General features: G+C 35.0%; 2 protein-coding genes and 1 long non-coding RNA gene across 4 annotated transcripts; 1 reads left to right on the top strand and 2 right to left on the bottom strand.

Annotated features, from left to right (window-relative positions):
* The first annotated feature begins 701 nt into the window (after positions 1 to 701).
* LOC132167498 (inactive protein RESTRICTED TEV MOVEMENT 2-like) lies at positions 702 to 2,886 on the top strand. Its single transcript, XM_059578493.1, has 4 exons — positions 702 to 921; positions 1,567 to 1,952; positions 2,034 to 2,216; positions 2,304 to 2,886. Exons 1-4 carry the CDS (start codon positions 783 to 785, stop codon positions 2,820 to 2,822), a joined length of 1,227 nt encoding a protein of 408 aa, XP_059434476.1. The 5' UTR covers positions 702 to 782; the 3' UTR covers positions 2,823 to 2,886.
* An 889-nt stretch (positions 2,887 to 3,775) lies between these two features.
* On the bottom strand, positions 3,776 to 4,869 carry LOC132175081 (uncharacterized). Its single transcript, XR_009439388.1, has 3 exons — positions 4,797 to 4,869; positions 4,571 to 4,674; positions 3,776 to 4,111 (listed from the first exon to the last, which is right to left on the bottom strand). It is a non-coding gene; the product is annotated as an uncharacterized LOC132175081 (long non-coding RNA).
* Positions 4,870 to 6,344: 1,475 nt separating this feature from the next.
* Positions 6,345 to 12,461, bottom strand: LOC132167559 (protein RBL). Of its 2 annotated transcripts, none has more exons than XM_059578571.1 (6): positions 12,374 to 12,461; positions 12,136 to 12,234; positions 9,607 to 10,694; positions 9,271 to 9,532; positions 7,779 to 7,861; positions 6,345 to 7,035 (listed from the first exon to the last, which is right to left on the bottom strand). In XM_059578571.1, exons 1-6 carry the CDS (start codon positions 12,390 to 12,392, stop codon positions 7,006 to 7,008), a joined length of 1,581 nt encoding a protein of 526 aa, XP_059434554.1. In that variant the 5' UTR covers positions 12,393 to 12,461; the 3' UTR covers positions 6,345 to 7,005. The 2 variants fall into 2 exon arrangements, with proteins under 2 accessions (XP_059434554.1, XP_059434553.1); XM_059578570.1 differs by having other exon boundaries at positions 6,456 to 7,035; positions 7,328 to 7,861.
* Between the last annotated feature and the right edge of the window lie 5,536 nt (positions 12,462 to 17,997).

Here is a 17,997-nt window from a genome sequence, read left to right as displayed (position 1 = left end):
ATTAGAAAAGTTTTTGTTTTTTGATAGGTAAAAGAATGTTTTATTGAACATTCTTTAGAAAAGTTGGAATTGTAAGGATTAATTTGAATGCTATTGTTTGGGCTGTTATTGGATTTTCCGGTTAGAGAAGCACCCAAATTAGAGTAAAGAGAGGGGCTTACAATGACTTGAGATTAAAATTGTCCCAAAATTTTAGAGTTTCTAATTTTGATAATTGAAGTATTTTTGAAGAATAATAATTTATTGAAAAAAAAAAAAAAAAAAAAAAATTAAAGCCTCGAACATGAAGAGCGTACAAGAGATACAGTAATCCTAAGATATGAAAAATCCATAAAGTTAACTAGATCTAAAAGATTTAAAAAAGTGAAATTAGAAGCATAGATTACAGCCTAGTGATGCACGAATAAACCTAGTGATGCACGCCTTGAAAAAGTGTAGAGACCAAACAAGGAACTCTTTTGCTGGGTAAACAAGGAACTCTCTTGCCTTTATTTGTAGAAGAAGTTATACCATGATTTGGAGACAATTTGAAGCCCATAAAACATCACAAGTACCCCCAAAGCAACCAAAAAGGAATACCCTCATGAGAAGCCCACATAAATCATAACAAAACCAATGCAACCAAAAAGGAATAGTCTCATTCATAAGAAAACTCAAACACAAAGACAACATTTGATCTCAAAAGTGTCACGTATAAAAAGGTCCACAAAACCATCATCTTTTTTCATCCAAATTAAAGCATCATATTTTGTCTGCAAATAAAGAAAAACAAAGCAAGAGAAATGGCTATGAGGCAAAGATCTGGAGGAGTTACTGCTACCCTTCCACGACAATCTGCCCTTTCTACACATGAGGATTTCGAGCCAAAGTCAGAGCGGAAGGAAGAAGCAGCAGCTACTGTTATAGTTATTCATCTTCCAGGTGTGTTTTTCTTTTTTTCTTCCATGAATATATTTATTTAGGTAAGTTTCAAATTAATTAAGACTCTTCTATTTCTTCCAATCGGGTCTAGTAAATTGATGTGTGCGTGTTCAAAATGCATGCGAGTCTTTCATGCATTTTGTCACATGTCAATTTAATAGATTGGGTCGAAAAAACTTTATTCAACTCAGTTTGATAAAAAAAAAAAAAAAAAAACTTTGTTTATATATATATATATATATATAGACTTATATACTTATTACATGTTTTGAAATCGCTATTTTTAAAATTGCACTTGTTTTGTTTAGGTTTACAACTTAAAAAAGTACGATTTTAAAAATAGCGATTTCAAAACGTGTAATTTGAAAACTCGATTTTTAAAAATACAGTTAAATGTCTGGTAAATTGCAGTTTAACCTTTAAAATCGTGTCTGAAATTTAAAAACGTAAATTTTTCTACATTTTTCAAATCATAATTTTTAAAAAAAGGCACTCCCAAATGATTCATTTTTTTATAATTTGATTTAAAATTGTACTTTTGATCTACAAAATCACATTGTCAAACTCGCTCTAATCGAATGGCTATCAATTTTATATATAAACTTAATTGGTATTTTGAATGAATTAACTCTTTTGCCTTTTCAGGGTTTGTGAAGGAGAGAGTACAAATCACATTTGTGCAAACCCCTCGTATCTTAAGAGTTAATGGAGAGCGACCACTTGCAGACAATAATAGATGGAGCCGTTTCAACCAAGCTTTTCCAGTTCCAGAAAATTGTGACGTTGATAAAATTGAAGCCAGGTTTCATCAGGGAAGTCTCACAATCACCATGCCCAAGAAGGGCATTCGTCCAGCTGAAGTAGCTAAAACAATCCAAAACCCTACAAGCACTCCAAATTCTGGAGCAGATCAGCCAAAGCGTCAAGAAGTTGCAGAGGAGATTCCTCCTCCTAAGCCTACTTCAGCTAAAACAGAGCCCCAAAGAGCTCCAAGTCCTCCGAAGCCTGTTGCGGAGCCAAAGCTTCAAAAGGTAAATTTAATTATTTAATTAATACTTTAACGTTTTTTTCATGAAATAGTAAATTTAATTATTTAATTAATATTTTAACAGGATTTAGAGGAAATTTTTCGTAAGCCTACTTTTGTGACAACAACTCAAAAAGTTCCGAGCCCTCCGAAGTTTGCGGCGGAGCCAAACCCTCAAAAGCCTACTTCAACTTCCGGGGTTGAAAAACAAAGGGATGAGAAGATAGCCCAGTCTCAAAGCCTTGCGAAAGCTTTTACCGAGCTAAAGGTATTGTTAAATTACCATTTATCTCAAAAACTTAAACGAAAAAAAAATATATATATATTTAATCAAATACTTTGACATGTGCAAAAGGGTGCGGGAGACATTCCATCAACTTCAACTTCCATAGATGAAAGACAAAGGGTTGCTTGGAGCCCTCAAGCACAAAAGGGTCAAGATCCAACTCCTCCAAAAGCTGCTTCAACAACAACAGATACACAAAAGCAAAATGACATTGATCAAAAGTCCATCGAAAAGAAGGATACATTGGTTAAGGGAAATGGGAAGGATAAAGAAACAAATGAATTTGAGAAAGTTGTGGAAAGGAATATGGCCAAGGGAAAGCAAACTGTAGAGAAAATTGCAGAGTCTGTAATGGCAGAAAAGGCTATCATAAAGAATATTTTAGAGAAGGGAAAGGAGAAGAAAAAGGGATCTGCAGAAACAGGAATAACGGAGAAAATGAAGAATCTAGCAAACAAGAAGCTGAATAAAGAAGAAAAGCAGAGTCTGATAAATGTTGGAGCAGCAGTTCTTGTGATTGTGGCACTTGGGGTTGGAGTTTATGCATCCTACCGCTATAGCTCCTCTGGAAAAGCTGAAAAATCGTAATTTTCATTCTCATATGTTAACATAATAAGCATTGATCTGTAATTTATAAACTACCTCTGAGTTTCATTTGTGTTGTAAATTTGTAATACATGGCCTGCATCGAAATCTTAATGAGATGTGTACTGATGCTTTGACATGTTCTGTCGCTAATCATGTGTTATGCTCTGCATGTTTCTTGTTCTTGTTATAATCCTTTTAAAGTACCCGATACCCTGGAGAATCACTCATCGGTGTAAGCTGATAAGAAATTATGAATTTAATCATTAATTTGCAAGGAATTAATCTTTCTCCCTGTGAAAACCGAAGACATGATTACTAGCAACTAACGTTAAAGAGGATATTTACAAGCAACTAGCGTTAATAGCACCTTTATTACCTCTGATTTTAGGAGAAACACCAACCTATTTAAAGGTAAAGTAGGTCCTTTTTTTATTAACATCAGGGACGAAAAAAATAAAAATAAACAACTGAAAATGATTTTTCATTTAAATTGAGTTTGAAGAATTAAACTGACGTGTCTAAAATGCACGTAAAATTAAAAATGGTGTGAGGATTACATGCATTTTAAAAGCATGTCAATTTAATAAAGCTATCATTTTTCTGTTTTGTAGGATTATCTCAATATTTTATAATGTTGATATGGCAGTTTCAACTAACCCTTGAATATATATATATATATTAATAAAGACGTTAGTTAAAACTGTCACGTCAATACTGTGAGATATTTGTGAGATAAAAATGTAGTATATAGCATTACTCATTATTTATAAAGTAATACTACATATTACACCTCCATCCATCTTATCTTACTGAGTTGATGTGACAGTGTCCATTTTATCCCTTATTAAAAAGAACAGAGAAAAAAAAAATCCAAAAACTTATGGGTACTACCACATCTGTCTAGTGGGATGGAAGTGTAGTAAATAACATTTATCTTATTTATTGGCGTGAAATTCATACTCACACTTGCATTCCAACGCATGCAAACTAGTAAGGAAGTCGCAATCTCCACCAAGGTTTCTGATAAGGTTTTGCTTAGGATGGCGGTAATGCAGGTGAAGATTCGGGTGTGCCGGCCGACATCCTCTTCGTCAAGACACTGATCATCAGCTTTTGGTCTGCGTAATCGCCATGCCATTGACATATGTAATATTTGTTCCCCGGAGTTGTCAAGGTTATCTTGTCATTGCCACTGTCGAAGGCTCCCATGTTTGGAGAGGCAAGGCACTTATCATACCCAGTAGCATTGACTACGATGACATTGTGCTCATCCTTAGCATAGTTGAAAACTGGTGAACATAACAGCAAAAATTTAAATTATACAAGTACTTTGGAGTAAACTAAACTGGTTAATTTCTTGTCTTATTTGTTGACTAGATTAATTTTCCGTTTCTTGCATTCATTAGTCGATGTGATAAATGAGCGAGAATAGTATAATTACTCTTGAGTGAATATTGTTTGAATTAATGGCTTTTTTTTTTTTTTTTTTTGGAAGTGACTGGTGTAAAAAATCACTTAAAACACGTAATGTTAGCTAGTTGAGATGGGTATAAAATGTATATTAATAATTTAAAACATGTTATGCCAACCAATTAACATGGGCGTGATAAATGAGTGAAATGTGGTATTACTCTTCACTCAATCACCCAAGTTCAAATTACTTCAGAAGCGAAATAGAAAAACACAAACAACAAAAAGAAAATTCCTGCAGTGTATTTTCTTTGTAGTGCTGTTGTTGGAGAGCCTACCTTTATTTCAATTTGAAGATTATTCACTCACTCTTCCTTTCGGATCAGAAGCAGAAACGATCCTCTCCTCTAATATTGAGTTCTGGAAGTGTATATTTGACTCACTGACATACAAAAAAATAAATAAATAAAAGATATTCATCATCTCTTGTAAAGCAACCTGCAGAAGATCAAGTTTTGAAGAATTATAATCTAAAGTCCAAGATTGCTAGCTAGGATTAATTACCTAATATGTCTCCGACATAAAGTTTCTTGCCATCAGCCCATGAATAGAAATCAACGTCAGAATTCCAACCTTCTTCATCTCCAACAACATATTCTTCTGCACAAACTAGGGCTGCAGGCAGAACCAGGAATGCAATCACAGAAGCAAGAGCAATCGCACCATGTTAAGCTACTTCTAGTTGAATTCTCCCTGATAACAACACATGAAAAGCTGGTCGTGTTTTGTACTATTATGAAAAAGTTGGCAAGAGGAGGGTAATCCTAAGACGAGTAATGCTAAATGTCTTTCCCCTGTCTTTTTGTATCTTTCCAAAACTGAAGTAGCTTTAAAATCATCATTGAATTTGTGATAAATCATTATTAGATTTTGATCCAATGACATAGCTTTAAGAACCACGTCAATTTTGGAGAGACACAAAAAAACGTAAAGAGGACACCTTGCATTACTCTCCTAAAACAAGCTAATAGCTGTTGATTAGTGCTTTGGTCTCATCACTTTTATGAAATACAGCTAAACTATATTAGTGTTTTGTGCTTTCCAATGATCACCAAAGTAAACTATATTAGGAGGTAATCCCAAATTGACTCTAAGTAGCTATCTATATGTCCGTTTGGATTTACAATTTCAAAACATGTCATTTAAAAAAAAATATATTCAATTTGAAACATTTGGATAAAATTATAATTTAGTCTTTAAAATCGTGCATTTTCAAAAAATTTGCTTGCGATTGAAAAATGTAAATTTTTCTATATTTTCAAATCACAAATTTTTGAAAATGCACTTCTAAATAATAACTTTTTTGCGATTTAGTTAATTGCACTTTTTATCAGCAAAATCACAATGCCAAAAGCACTCTAAATAGCCTCAGGCCCTCAACTTACAGAAATCCTATTTGTGTATGGAAATCACTAACTGAACCCAGAAACTAGCTACACAATCTCCGGTCCTCAGCTTACAAAATTCCAACTCTATGCACTTACTTTGATGGGTTTATTAATATTCAAGTAAATAATCAAGAAGAGTTTTGCTAAGGTATTACAACTTTTAGTTACAAATTGGCCCAACAATTCATAGTTTCAGTAAGCATGAGGGCAGCTTTGTTGAAAGAAAATGAGGAATGAAAAGATAAAATAACACATACTCCCACTTTCTTACACCTACTTCTCCACACCCCCATAAGTAACTTTTAAAACCACCATTAAATTAAAAAAATTCATTCCAAATCCAATGTTGTTTGTTTTAAAAGCTACTTAAGAGTGAAGTAGTCTAAGGAAGTAAGAAAATGTGTAGCATTACTCATTTGTCATTCGTGTACTCGTAATCATTTCACTAATTATAAACTTTGTCTCAATTTGTAATCAAGTTGCAGTACCCCCAAGCATTTTCCAATAAAGAATAATATCAAATCGAATTCCCAAATAATAAAAGGTTAGATTTTGGCTTTAAAAGACAAAATTAAAATAAAATAAAAAATTAAAAAAAAATTAAAAAAAAAAAGTGGACAGCATAGCAATGCCTGAGCTTCTATCTCTGGGGGGTATATGTATATGTATAATCTAAAGAGCTTAAAAACTCTCACCTATTTGACATCAAAACATCAAGAGAAATGCTACACAAACATCAAAGACAAGAAAACATTTTAAACAGCAGGTGCCTAGGTGTTTATGAAATGCTTTGAGTGACCACCAGACAGCTCAATGGCTTAGAGAAATTCTCAAGCTCAGTGTTTTGCAGACATTGAGGAATTAAGTCCTCCTGTCGTTTAAACAGTGAAGTAAAACACTTGTTTATTGGTGATAATGGTCAAACCAAAACAATGACGCCTAGAATAAGGCAAAGGCCTTGCTGGAGATGACCATTCAAATCGTGACTGCTCATAAAAACTTTCAAAGAGCACTTCTTTCAGGCAAAAGCTCACGACTTACTCGAAAACAACTCGCTGTAAATGATCAATCCATTTCGTCCAACTCCATCATCAATTGCAGTCTTTCTTGTCACAAGGATACTAGTGTATTGTATGTGAGGAAGATTGGGCCTGCTTCCAAATTCATATTTGATCAAGCTTCGACCATAGCTGAAGGCAAGCAGTTGCCTGCTGGTTCTGAAATGTGCAAGTTCATGTGGATCTCAGTTTGTTCATATGTTGACTGATTGCCTTCCATTTTGTTGACAGATTGAGGTAACAAGCCACCACCAAGCTTGCCAACATTCAAACAAATGTATCATCCTTCAATGTCTCCTGTTGTATATTAAAGTAGATCATAATGTAATTAAAACGACCCAAAAGAAAACTAGAAAGATCACTTGTACCCAGGATTTAATCAGTGCTAGGTACGACACGATTTCGTGTGTGATCATTGTATCTACCCTTTTGTTCTGTGCCTCAATGAAGTTCTAATGACTATTGGGGAGAGGGAGAGAGGGGGCAAATAAAGAAAAGAAGAAAAACACCAAAGGGAGATGAGCAGAAACCAAATCAAACCAAATTAAGCCAAACTAGCATCAGCAAGCCCGTCAGTACAACAGGTTACCTCTATAAAGTATGCTCAACCTTGCACTTCCAGTCTTGGTAAAGAAGATGCAAACGCAATATTCTCTTTAACTCCTTGTTTTACCAATGGTAAAATCCCAAAAGATTTAGTGCCTTGGTAACGCATGAAACACTGCAAAAACTAAAGAGATATCCAAATTCTTCTCTTTCATGATTTACCCATGCGTTAATTTAATCAGGCGTGAATCCAAAGAAAATACACATTTTGGCAGGCCAACCACAAATCAAAAAACAAAGGAAAAACTAAGCCTCTAAGTTGTCCAGTAGGAAAAGGAGATTTAAGAAGTACAATGGAAAATTATATAAATTAAAATCTAAACGTACTAGTCAGAAACATCATCCCCAAGGAAACCATTCCCATTATCCTGATGAATCACAGATTTACTTTTTACTTTTGACAATCTACCAGAAGATTTCAAGGGTTTCCTGACCTTCTCTGCCTGTAACTCCAACCCCTTCTCTGAAGGCTTCCGCTTTCTTTTGCGTGCTACTGCATCCTCTGCAGCAGAATTATCTGCAAGTGCAGTGCATGAGTCAGTGCCTCATTTACAGGAATCTAACACAGAACATTGGGAACATGATTACAATCTTGGAGGGATTAGAAAGATGTTCTTTTTATTTACAAAGCATATGAAATTAAGTCCATTTTGGTTTTCAAACTTCAATGCAATTAGTGTTTAACTTAAAAATATTTCACTCTTGCAAACATGTACTTGCACAATTGTCTTTTTTGGTAAATGACACATTCCTCCCACATACTACCACCCTTATTTCACTCCCCACAACAAACTTTATCTCAATGAAACTGATACCCTATTTTGAAGTTTCAGCGTCAATTTACCCCCTCCATCCAAATCAACCGTTAAGTTAAACAAAAATCATGTGAAATAATTAAATTGCCCTTGACAACCATTTCCATTAGATACAAAAGCTTTCTATCTTTATTTTGAAAATCAACATATGGGGTTGATCAGTTTCCCTTTCTTGTAAAAAAAAAAAAGCAATTGCTTTCTGACAATTGAAAAATCTAGCATATGACCTGAAAAATCAGATGGGGCAACACCCACCAAGCATCACTTCCAGACAATTACAAGCAATGCTTTCTTAACCCACAAATCTCATGAGAGGCACGTCAACCATCCTAGGTACAAAATTCAATTCAATTCAATATCCAAGTTAACATGTTATCACATCACAGTTCAATTAGTGCATCAGTTAGCATGATTATTATCTTCAACTTTTTGGTTTTCTTCAAGGATCTAATAATCCCTCTCTTTTCTTTTATTTTCTTTTTTTCTTTTCTATTTTTCAGATAAGTATCAGTTAAAGCACCAAACAGAAGGCAGTGTGACCCAAGTACTCAAAACAGGCACCCTTCAGAGGGAGAAAGAAAAGGAGAAAAGAACAGAAGAAGAAAAAGGTAAACTGTTCAGGTCCCAACTATATTTCATATAATAGTCTTCATGTTATTTAGGGCAGGGTGGACTATCAAACTTGTTTCTTATAACGTAAATTTAAGCGCTCACGTTTCACATAGCAGTTAAAAGGTGGGGCAGGGCAGGGGAGGTCTTTAATTTGAACTTCGCCAAGTTATAAGTGAGAATACTACTGCAAGAGCTACCCTCTTTGTCATAGCCAGTTAAAAGGTGGACATTCAAACTTGTTTCTTGTAACAAAAATGTAAGCACTCACGTTTTACATAGCCAGATTTTTGAAAGCCAGATTTAGAAATTGAGGCTGTCAAACTCAATATTGGAGTTCTGAAAGACAGATTTTTTTGTAAAAAATATGATGCCAACTTCACTAGTACAGCTAGCTCGAATACTTATTATCCGCGGACAATTAGACACCCAACCCATAATCACATCACCCCCAATTTCAAGGTATGACTCGCAGAAAAACACGTACAAGGCATAATTTTACCTTCAAGTGGACTTGATGCATGGTTTGTTGTGCGTCCATTTGGTCCAGCGTCATCTGAAAGAGGGGATCCAGAATGGTTACTGTCCACTAACTTTGATGAACTTTCTATGCACTTGTCTTGCTGCTCCGGAATATCAGGAGAAGGAATAGCTGGCAAGAAGCACAATTCTTCTTGGGACATATCTGAATCACTGAAAGCTGAATCCTTCTCCACCGTCACTATATCAACCTCATCATCCTCGTTAACATCTGATTCTTTCACCTGTAAGCACACATATATTTAAGAAACAAAGAAGTGAAGAAATAGTCAGCTCAGCCAGATAAATGCCTTCTCACCTTTTCAGTTTCAGGCACCAGATCAAATTCATCTTCTCGTTCTACATACTCCTCATTTTCCTCTAGCTCTTTGAAATCAGGAGCAAATGCACTCCAGTTCTCTGTATAATCTTTAGCCCAAATATAAACCAAGCCAGTCAAGGAAACAGAGACAACAATGGGGTGCACAGGATGCCATGCTAAGTCAATCAGGGCTTCCTTTGGACCTTCAAGGATTTTCACAAGATGCCCAGCCCTATCCCATATGTAAATCTTGTGCTCTCCTTTGCTTGCAGAGCCACCAATTACCCACTCACCATCACCACTAAAGCAAGGTGCTTTCCAATGCATTTTTGTGATAGAATCTTGAAACTCCCGGAAAAGTGTCAGGCACTTTGATCCAATAGCCTTCAACTTCTCAACACCATCTAGCTCATTAGCGGTCTTGTCTAAGTCATCAAGGGCTCTAAGCCCATCTTTCAATGGGAGAAGATTTTCATAGATCCTAATTGTCCGATCATTTGAATTTGTAAGCAAATACTCTCCACTTCTGCTGAATACTATGTTCTTGACCACAGCACCACCAGTAACAGGAACCATGGCACGCACTTGGATAGTTCCGTAATCTATTATAAGAATTTCTCCTTTTGAGTTCCCCACATAAACAAGATCCCCATACTTATTAAAGCAAGCAGCAGTTGGAGTGTAAGGAGGAGCTCCATCTGAGAATTTATTCCGTGATTGAGGGACAAGTCCATTGCTTGTGTCCGGGATCAAAACTGGAAGCACAGTTGTGCTACCAGTGTTCAAGTCAACAATCATGGGAGCAGATGAGAGGGGGCATGCCAGGCAAAGAGATGGAGTAGAGGAACCAGGATGTAGACGAGCTTGTAAAGGGGTTTGCTGCAGAGTTGTGCGTGAAATTCTTTCACCACTGACGACATCCCAAAGCGTTAATGACTTGTCAGCAGAAGATACAAGGATACGATGACCATACTTTGACCAACTGACACTTGTTATGGCAGCAATACAATCTTTATCTCGGAGCTCCTTAGCAATGCCCCTGGTTTCAAAATCCCAGATAACGCAGTTTCCATCAGAGCACCCAGCTGGCCAATCAAACAATTATTAACATGCACAGTAAAGAACTCAGAATAACTCAAAGAAGATTAGTTTTTCCATTGAAATATCACCAAAACTAGTTACTAAAAAGGAAGTTGTAGCAAGTCCCTACTCACTTCCATAAACATGACTTGACTAGCAGTTAATATTGTTACACATAGGATCAAAAAGTCAATTAAAAGTGCCAACCACATTAATATTCAATCCTCTACATCACGTAGCTAGATGTTACGTTAGAAACTGAGCATATTAAAAATTGTACATAATTATCAAGATGAACAATAACAAGCGACAAAATTCAGGCTATCTACCAGGCAACCTCAAAATATTTTTAAGATTAATATAGTAGACAAGGAAGATTAACCAAAAAAATATGATTATAAATTTTACTTAAAACAATTTGCTTAAGCCTTTTTCAGCTAGAAGGCCAACTAACAATCAAGATCCAAGCACGGCGATCCCCAAAACCCCTACAATATTCTTTCCTCTTTCTTCTTATTTTCCGATCAACAACCCAACTAATCTTCCTAGGGCCAGCATGTTAATACGATCATACACAAGTAACCAAACTGCTTGCCCAAATGCAGATTTTTCCGAAGTGGGCACTAATGCCATCCCTTTAACTCTTGCATGACATTCACCACCAATGCTAGCAAAATAAAAAGTTCGGTATAACTCCCTTTGTTATGTTCTGAAAACGAAAACAACCACCACATCTGCATTCACCCATTGCTGAAAGATCCAACTAAAAGCACAAGAATAAAATAAAAAAATTACTTTATATTCTGAAAAACTATTTAACTTCTACTCTCCAGTTTGTACATGAGCAGTTCTTGTTTATCGATTTTGAAAGTCCCCACAAGCTGTTAATACTACCAAAAGAAGTTGGTTAAAACTCCATATGTTATGTTCTGAAAACAAAAACAACCACTGCATCTGCTTTCACCCAATGCTGAAAGATCCAAGCAAAAACAGGAGAACAAAAAAACTCACTTTATACTCCAAAAACTCAAATTTTCAATTGTACTCTCGGTCATCAATTTCAAAGCTCCCCACAATTTGTTACCAGCCCAACAACACCCACCGAAGCAACATAAACTTGAGCAATTGCGAAAAAACCCAAAAAAAAAATAAAGACGCATAATGTCCCAAACTAAACCTTTCAGACACACCCAAAAACACAAACATGCGGCTTGTCGAAATAAAACATCTTTTCAGTTAAATTTGTGAGGGAAAATAAATAGCTCACTCTGAAATTTTCTCGTCATCCGAACAAGTTTCCCAGAAAGCTAATACCTTATAGCTAAACAAAGAAAACCCAAAAGGAAACTGAAATAGCACGACCTAGAAAGTCAGAAACCGCAATAAGTATACACTAAACTCTTTCAACGAGATACAGAGAGAGAGAGAGAGAGAGAGAGAGATTACCAGCAAGAAGGGTACCACGGCGATTGAATGAAATGCACTTCATGACCCCATGTTCCAAATACTCCTCTATCACCTCCGGAAAGTCTCCTTGCAATGGATCTTCACAATACCATACATACATACACAAATTACAGACAACATCAAAAACCAAAACTTTCAAACTAAAATTAACAAAAATATTCGTGTCTGTGTGTGTATGTGGGTGGGAGAGAGACAGCGAGACAGAGATAAAGCTCACCGATTATGGGTGCGTTCATGGTCTTGGTTATGTTTCAGAGCCTGGGATTCAAGTCGGAGAGAGAGAGAGAGAGGAAGAACTGCGAGAGGTGAAACCCGGAATCTGAATTTGGCTCCGCGGGGATTTAGATTTATTGGGTTAATCCCAAGTGTGTACATGTCGGGTGATCTGGACCGTTTAGTTTTATACGACTAACGGCCTATGTCTTGCCACATCGACGACCACTTACTTGGATAAACAAAACGGCGGCGTTTGGCGTTTCGGAGATTTTCATTTGAATAACACTAAAAAAAATTTCAATAAGACAAAAATATCATTATAAATTATAAATAAAACCAAAAAGATTAAAAAAAAAAACCAAAAAAAATGAAAATTTTTTTTAAAAAAATAAAATAAAATAAAAGTTTTTTAAAAAAACAAAATTTTAATTAAAATTAAAATTTTATCAAGGCAAAATCAAAAAATGACTTTTAGTTGAGGGGTCAAAGTATATTTATTATTTTTTCTATATTTTTTAAAAAACAAACTAAAAAATTTTATTTTTTTTTCTATATTTTTCATAAAAAAATTTAAAATTAATTTTTTTAACCTATCCTTATAAATTGGCTTTTCTTTTTCTTTTTTTCTTTTCTTTTTTTTTATTTTTTATTTTTTAAAAAAAAATTAGAGTTAATAACATTTTTAGTATGGGTAATCATGTGATTACGGTTAGTTGTTAAAACCACTACATTTTACTAACCGCTTCAGCTAACCGTTTGGTTAGCGATTAACCGCATTTGGCTAACCATTTTTTTTACTAACCACTTTTTTGGGCTTTTTTTTGTCTTTCATTTTAGGTCGAATTTGAGAATTAGACATTTTTTGGGCTCACTTTAAATTTTTTTTTTTTCCCACTTTTTTTGTTTCCTTTTCAGGTTTTTTTTTTTTTTTTTTTGCCTTTTGGTTCAATTTTCATTTTTGGGCTTATTTTGCCCTTTTATGTGCCTTTTGACATTAAAATATGCACTATTTAACAAGCATATAAGTTGTGATATATTACATTGAGCTTGCTCAAAAATGAGCCTATGTAAAAATAAAAATAAAATGTAAAGGGTACCTAAAAAAACTCAAATGCCATCGGCATTAAAAAAATAATAATAATAATAATAAAATAAAATAAAAAATAACGTATTATATGAAAATCATCAAGATGATCAAATTTCTAACCCAAAGTAATACAAATATAAAAATCAAGGAAAACCCAGTTGTTAAAAAGTTTTAGAGTAGATATCTCAAACAAGGAACACAAACATAAACATACTCAATACACCATAATAAAAATATAATATTATATATATATATATATATATAAAAAGCGGTTACAAAGCGGTTAATAAAGACCGCATGGACACCCCTACTTTTTAGTTCATATGGTTTTACTTCTTCTTTTTTCCACCTAGATTTTAATTCGTATCACAGATGATACGTAACTTATGGGTAAATATCGGTTTAGTACCTCTGTTACCATCCCGTCAATTAAACTAACGAACTAACATGTGTTGTAACAAAAACATGTCATGTGTCCTAACAAAAATAATAAATAAATAAAAATACATCATAAAAATAATTTAAAAAATCAAAACTTAAAAAACAAATAAATAAATAATTTTTTTTTAAAAAAATAAAAAAAAAAAAACAGACAAAAAGACAAATATGGGTGGCCGGCCACTCCCATTTTGGCCATTAAGGGGGGTGGCCAAAATTAGTTCAGCTGACGGAATGTGACGAATGTACTAAATTAGTCTTTACCCATAAATCAGGTACTATCTATTATACGATTTGAAACCTTAAGTGAGAAAAAATGTAAAAGTGAAAACCTAGGTATTAAAAAAGTTATTAACCCTTAATTTTATGAATGATACTTTTATCCTTAGGGGGCAATGACATTTTGTTGATAGTTTAGGAAGGACATTGACACAATTAATAATTTTAGGGAGACATTGACAATGAGATAATAGTTTGAGGGGGATATGTGTACTTTTCCTTAAGGAAAAATTGCAATTTGAAATTCACCTTATGCCTTTGTTTTCCAAAGCAACATATGGTCACATATACTTTTCATTGTCCTTTTTGTGTTTTTTGTTTTTTTTATATGACAGTAGGGAAACAGAACGAGAAGGAAAATTCGAATTAGTGACATCTACCTCATAAAACATAATTATCAACCAATTGAAATACCCCTAAAATCTCGTATTTTGTTATTAATTTGATGGAAACATGCGACACACAGAACATTATGATTTTACAGCTTCCATCTCATGTGTTAAAGACCTATTGCCATTGATTGATTTACCAATTACTTTTAATGATCAAACAATGCAACAAAATAATAATGCTACATGAATCACACCAAAGTAAGTATAAATAAGCAAATAAAATTTGTAAGAAAATGAACAACACTACCGCATGTTCAAACTAGGAGAAATGCTAGGAGTACTAACTCATTTACTAACAGATATGTAACTCATTCATTGAAGAAAAACAAAACAATTAATTAAGAGAAATGCAATGAGTACCAATAAATAAACTACATATATATCAGTTTAGTACACTTCTGTTAGTAAAAGAATCGGTACCCCTAGTATCTTGCAAAAGTAAAATCTTTTAGTGTGTTTTAAAACAAAGTTTTGTGTTTCAATTGTTTCAAATTAGCAAAAGAGAAAGAAAAATGTTTTAAAACAAAAAAAGGCTTACAGCACACACTGATTGTTAGGGCTGAGCAAATTACCGATTAACCGACTATTGACCGATTTTGATCGATACCGACAGTTACCGACTAGATGGCGGACAATAGGCGGCATGATTTTTTTTATTCCGAATTTTTCGGTTTGGTAGGCGGAAGAGGTTTTTTAACCGAACCGACTTTTGACCGACTTTATCGACAAATTTGCCATTTTTCCACATGCCGACATTACCGACACCGACTTTACCGACCGCATTTGGTTTGAAATGCGAAATAAAATAAAATTTGACGGAATAAGTCGGTGAAATAACCGACTTTACCGACATTGTCGGTTCGAAAGGCGAAAATAAAAATTTTCTACCGAAACTGACATTACCGACCGACGCTTAGCCCTAGTTGCATTTATGGATAACAGTAGTGATTTGCTTCTTCTTCTCCTTCGATCGGCTCCCTCGTTGGCTCGCGATTGCAATGCTTATTCTTCAACTCGTTGGCAGGAGTCCTTTTCGTCTCCCGTAAAGTTTCAATATTGATACAGTTTTTTAATATTATCAGAAAATTTAGGACTATTAAACAATGTAGGTTGTATTGCGCTCTTTGAAAACAATGGTAAATTTAATACTTCATTTTAAACTAGTCGAGTTGTGTCAACATGAATACAAACTGTTTAGTTAAACAGGTCAAACAGGTTGGTCGTGTCATGTCAACCCACACGAGAAAGAGAGAGAGAGAGAGAGAGAGAGAGAGAGAGATCATTCCCAAGAGCAATTATTTGGGAAGTGAGTAGCCCACCCAAAGCTAGAGTTAGAAGTTAATCAAATTACTATCTACTTGGCATAACACCATACTGTTGTATAATTATCTGACCACATTCTCTCTCTCTCTCTCTCTCTCTCTTTTTGAGGGAATCTTTTAAATTTAATTCATAGAAGATCTATAGTATAATAGTTCTAACAAAACATAACAATTGGCTATGTTATTACAAAGTCATAAATACAATCAGAACAATCTTACAATTAAAGTCTATTTATGACAATAGCCTCTGCTAATCCATGTACAATTTCAGTTATAAAATAGGGTAAACTTCACTAAGCCCCCCGAAGTTCTAGCCGATTTGACAAACACCCCCTGAATTTTCAAAACTCTCACTTAGGCCCCCTAAACTTTGGTTTGCTCTCACTTTGGACCTTTTTAGTGTTAAAGTCAAATAGTTTGACTTTTTATGCCCATTTTACCCTCACCCTAAAACTACACCGTTTTGTGTCATAAAACTGGCACTCCACCTGTTTCCAGCCTAAACTTATCGCCTGCTTTTAGCGACTTTTTATTGTGATGGTTTCAAACCACTCCTCAGCCTCCCTCGGGATGGTCCCCAACCCCGCTTCAAAAGCACCCGGGATCCCCCTCCCCCTCTTTTTTTTTTTTTTTTTGGGAAACTTCAGAAAGCCCCCCTAAACTTCCAGTGATTTTGACAAACCCCTCCTGAATTTCCAAAACTCTCACTTAGGCCCCCTAAACTTCCGTTTTCTCTCACTTTGGACCTTTTAAACTTTTTATACTCATTTTACCCTCAACCAAAACTATGCTGTTTTACCAAAACTACATTGTTTTGGGCTTCAAAACTACATCACCAACCAACCCAAAATGACGTCGTTTTGAGCATAATATTAAAATAAAAATAAAAATAAAAAAAAAAGGAAATCGAGAAGCCACCCCCCACGGCCCTGGGTGTATTCTGACCAAATCCCCTTGGACATGAGGTAGTCCGCCACCCTTTAAAAGCTGGCCAAAAAAAAAAAAAACTCAACAGGCATTTGGGTGGCCCCAACACCCCTGCGGGTCGGGTGGTCCGAAGCACCCCTAAAAGCAAGCACCCGGATCCCCCCCTTTTTTTTAATAATGGGTACCGGACCACTCCCTGTGATCGCCACAAAGGCCACCGGATGAGCTTTTTTTTTCTAATTTTTTTTTTTAAAAATTATTTATTTTGCTTTTCTTTTTAAAAATAAAAATTAATGCCTAAAATGACGTCATTTTGGGTTGGGTAGGTGTTGTAGTTTTAGGACACAAAACGACGTAGTTTTGGGGGAGGGTAAAATGGGTATAAAAAGTCAAATTGTTTGACTTTAACGTTAAAATGGTCCAAAGTGAGAGAAAACGGAAGTTCAGGGGGCCTAAGTGAGAATTTTGAAAATTTAGGGGGGGTTTGTCAAAATCGCTGGAAGTTTAGGGGGGCTTTCTGAAGTGTCTGTTTTTTTTTTTTTTTTTTAATATTATGCTCAAAACGACATCGTTTTAGGTTGGGTGGTGATATAGTTTTGAAACCCAAAAAGGTGTAATTTTGGAGTTCAAAATGACGTAGTTTTGTTTGAGGGTAAAATTGGTATAAAAAGTCAAATTGTTTGACTTTAACGTTAAAAAATGATCCAAAGTGAGAGCAAACCAAATTTCAGGGGGCCTAAGTAAGAGTTTTGGAAATTCAGGGGGTGCTTGTCAAATCGGCTGGAAGTTTAAGGGGGCTTACTAAGGTTTCTCCTATAAAATATATCTACTCCAGCCTCCAAAAGCAGACTAGATATAAGACATAGGTAGCCCATATTTCTCTTAATCTTATTTTCCAGCCGTGACAGATAATTTCTCACACCGATCTAACCCTTCTCAACCCAAAGGTCATGAGAAAAACAACCGTCTTCGACCTAAAGGCCAGGACAAAATGAACAAAACAAAATACAAGAATCAAAACAAAACACTCTAAAAAAAAAAAAAAAAAAAAAAAAAAAAACCCAACATAAACATTAGTGGAGGAATACAACATCGTAGATATCCCTATGAAGAAACACGTTGGCGCGTGAGATCCACGTAGGTCTCCGTTGGTTGATTGGCGTAGCTCGGTGCAAAGCGG

This window comes from Corylus avellana, chromosome ca1, assembly GCF_901000735.1.
Source record: "Corylus avellana chromosome ca1, CavTom2PMs-1.0".
NCBI classification, from domain to species: Eukaryota; Viridiplantae; Streptophyta; class Magnoliopsida; order Fagales; family Betulaceae; genus Corylus; species Corylus avellana.
This window is presented reverse-complemented; position numbering and strand designations above follow the sequence as displayed.

Excerpts from the sequence above, each read along its gene's own strand:
- LOC132167498 (XM_059578493.1), top strand. The coding sequence starts at position 783 with ATGGCTATGAGGCAAAGATCTGGAGGAGTTACTGCTACCCTTCCACGA. Across the intron at positions 922-1,566 it reads TATAGTTATTCATCTTCCAG|GGTTTGTGAAGGAGAGAGTA; the intron begins GTGTGTTTTTCT and ends TTGCCTTTTCAG. Across the intron at positions 2,217-2,303 it reads AAGCTTTTACCGAGCTAAAG|GGTGCGGGAGACATTCCATC; the intron begins GTATTGTTAAAT and ends CATGTGCAAAAG.
- LOC132167559 (XM_059578570.1), bottom strand. Across the intron at positions 10,695-12,135 it reads CCGTGGTACCCTTCTTGCTG|CTGGGTGCTCTGATGGAAAC; the intron begins GTAATCTCTCTC and ends TTGATTGGCCAG. Across the intron at positions 9,533-9,606 it reads TGGTGCCTGAAACTGAAAAG|GTGAAAGAATCAGATGTTAA; the intron begins GTGAGAAGGCAT and ends GTGTGCTTACAG.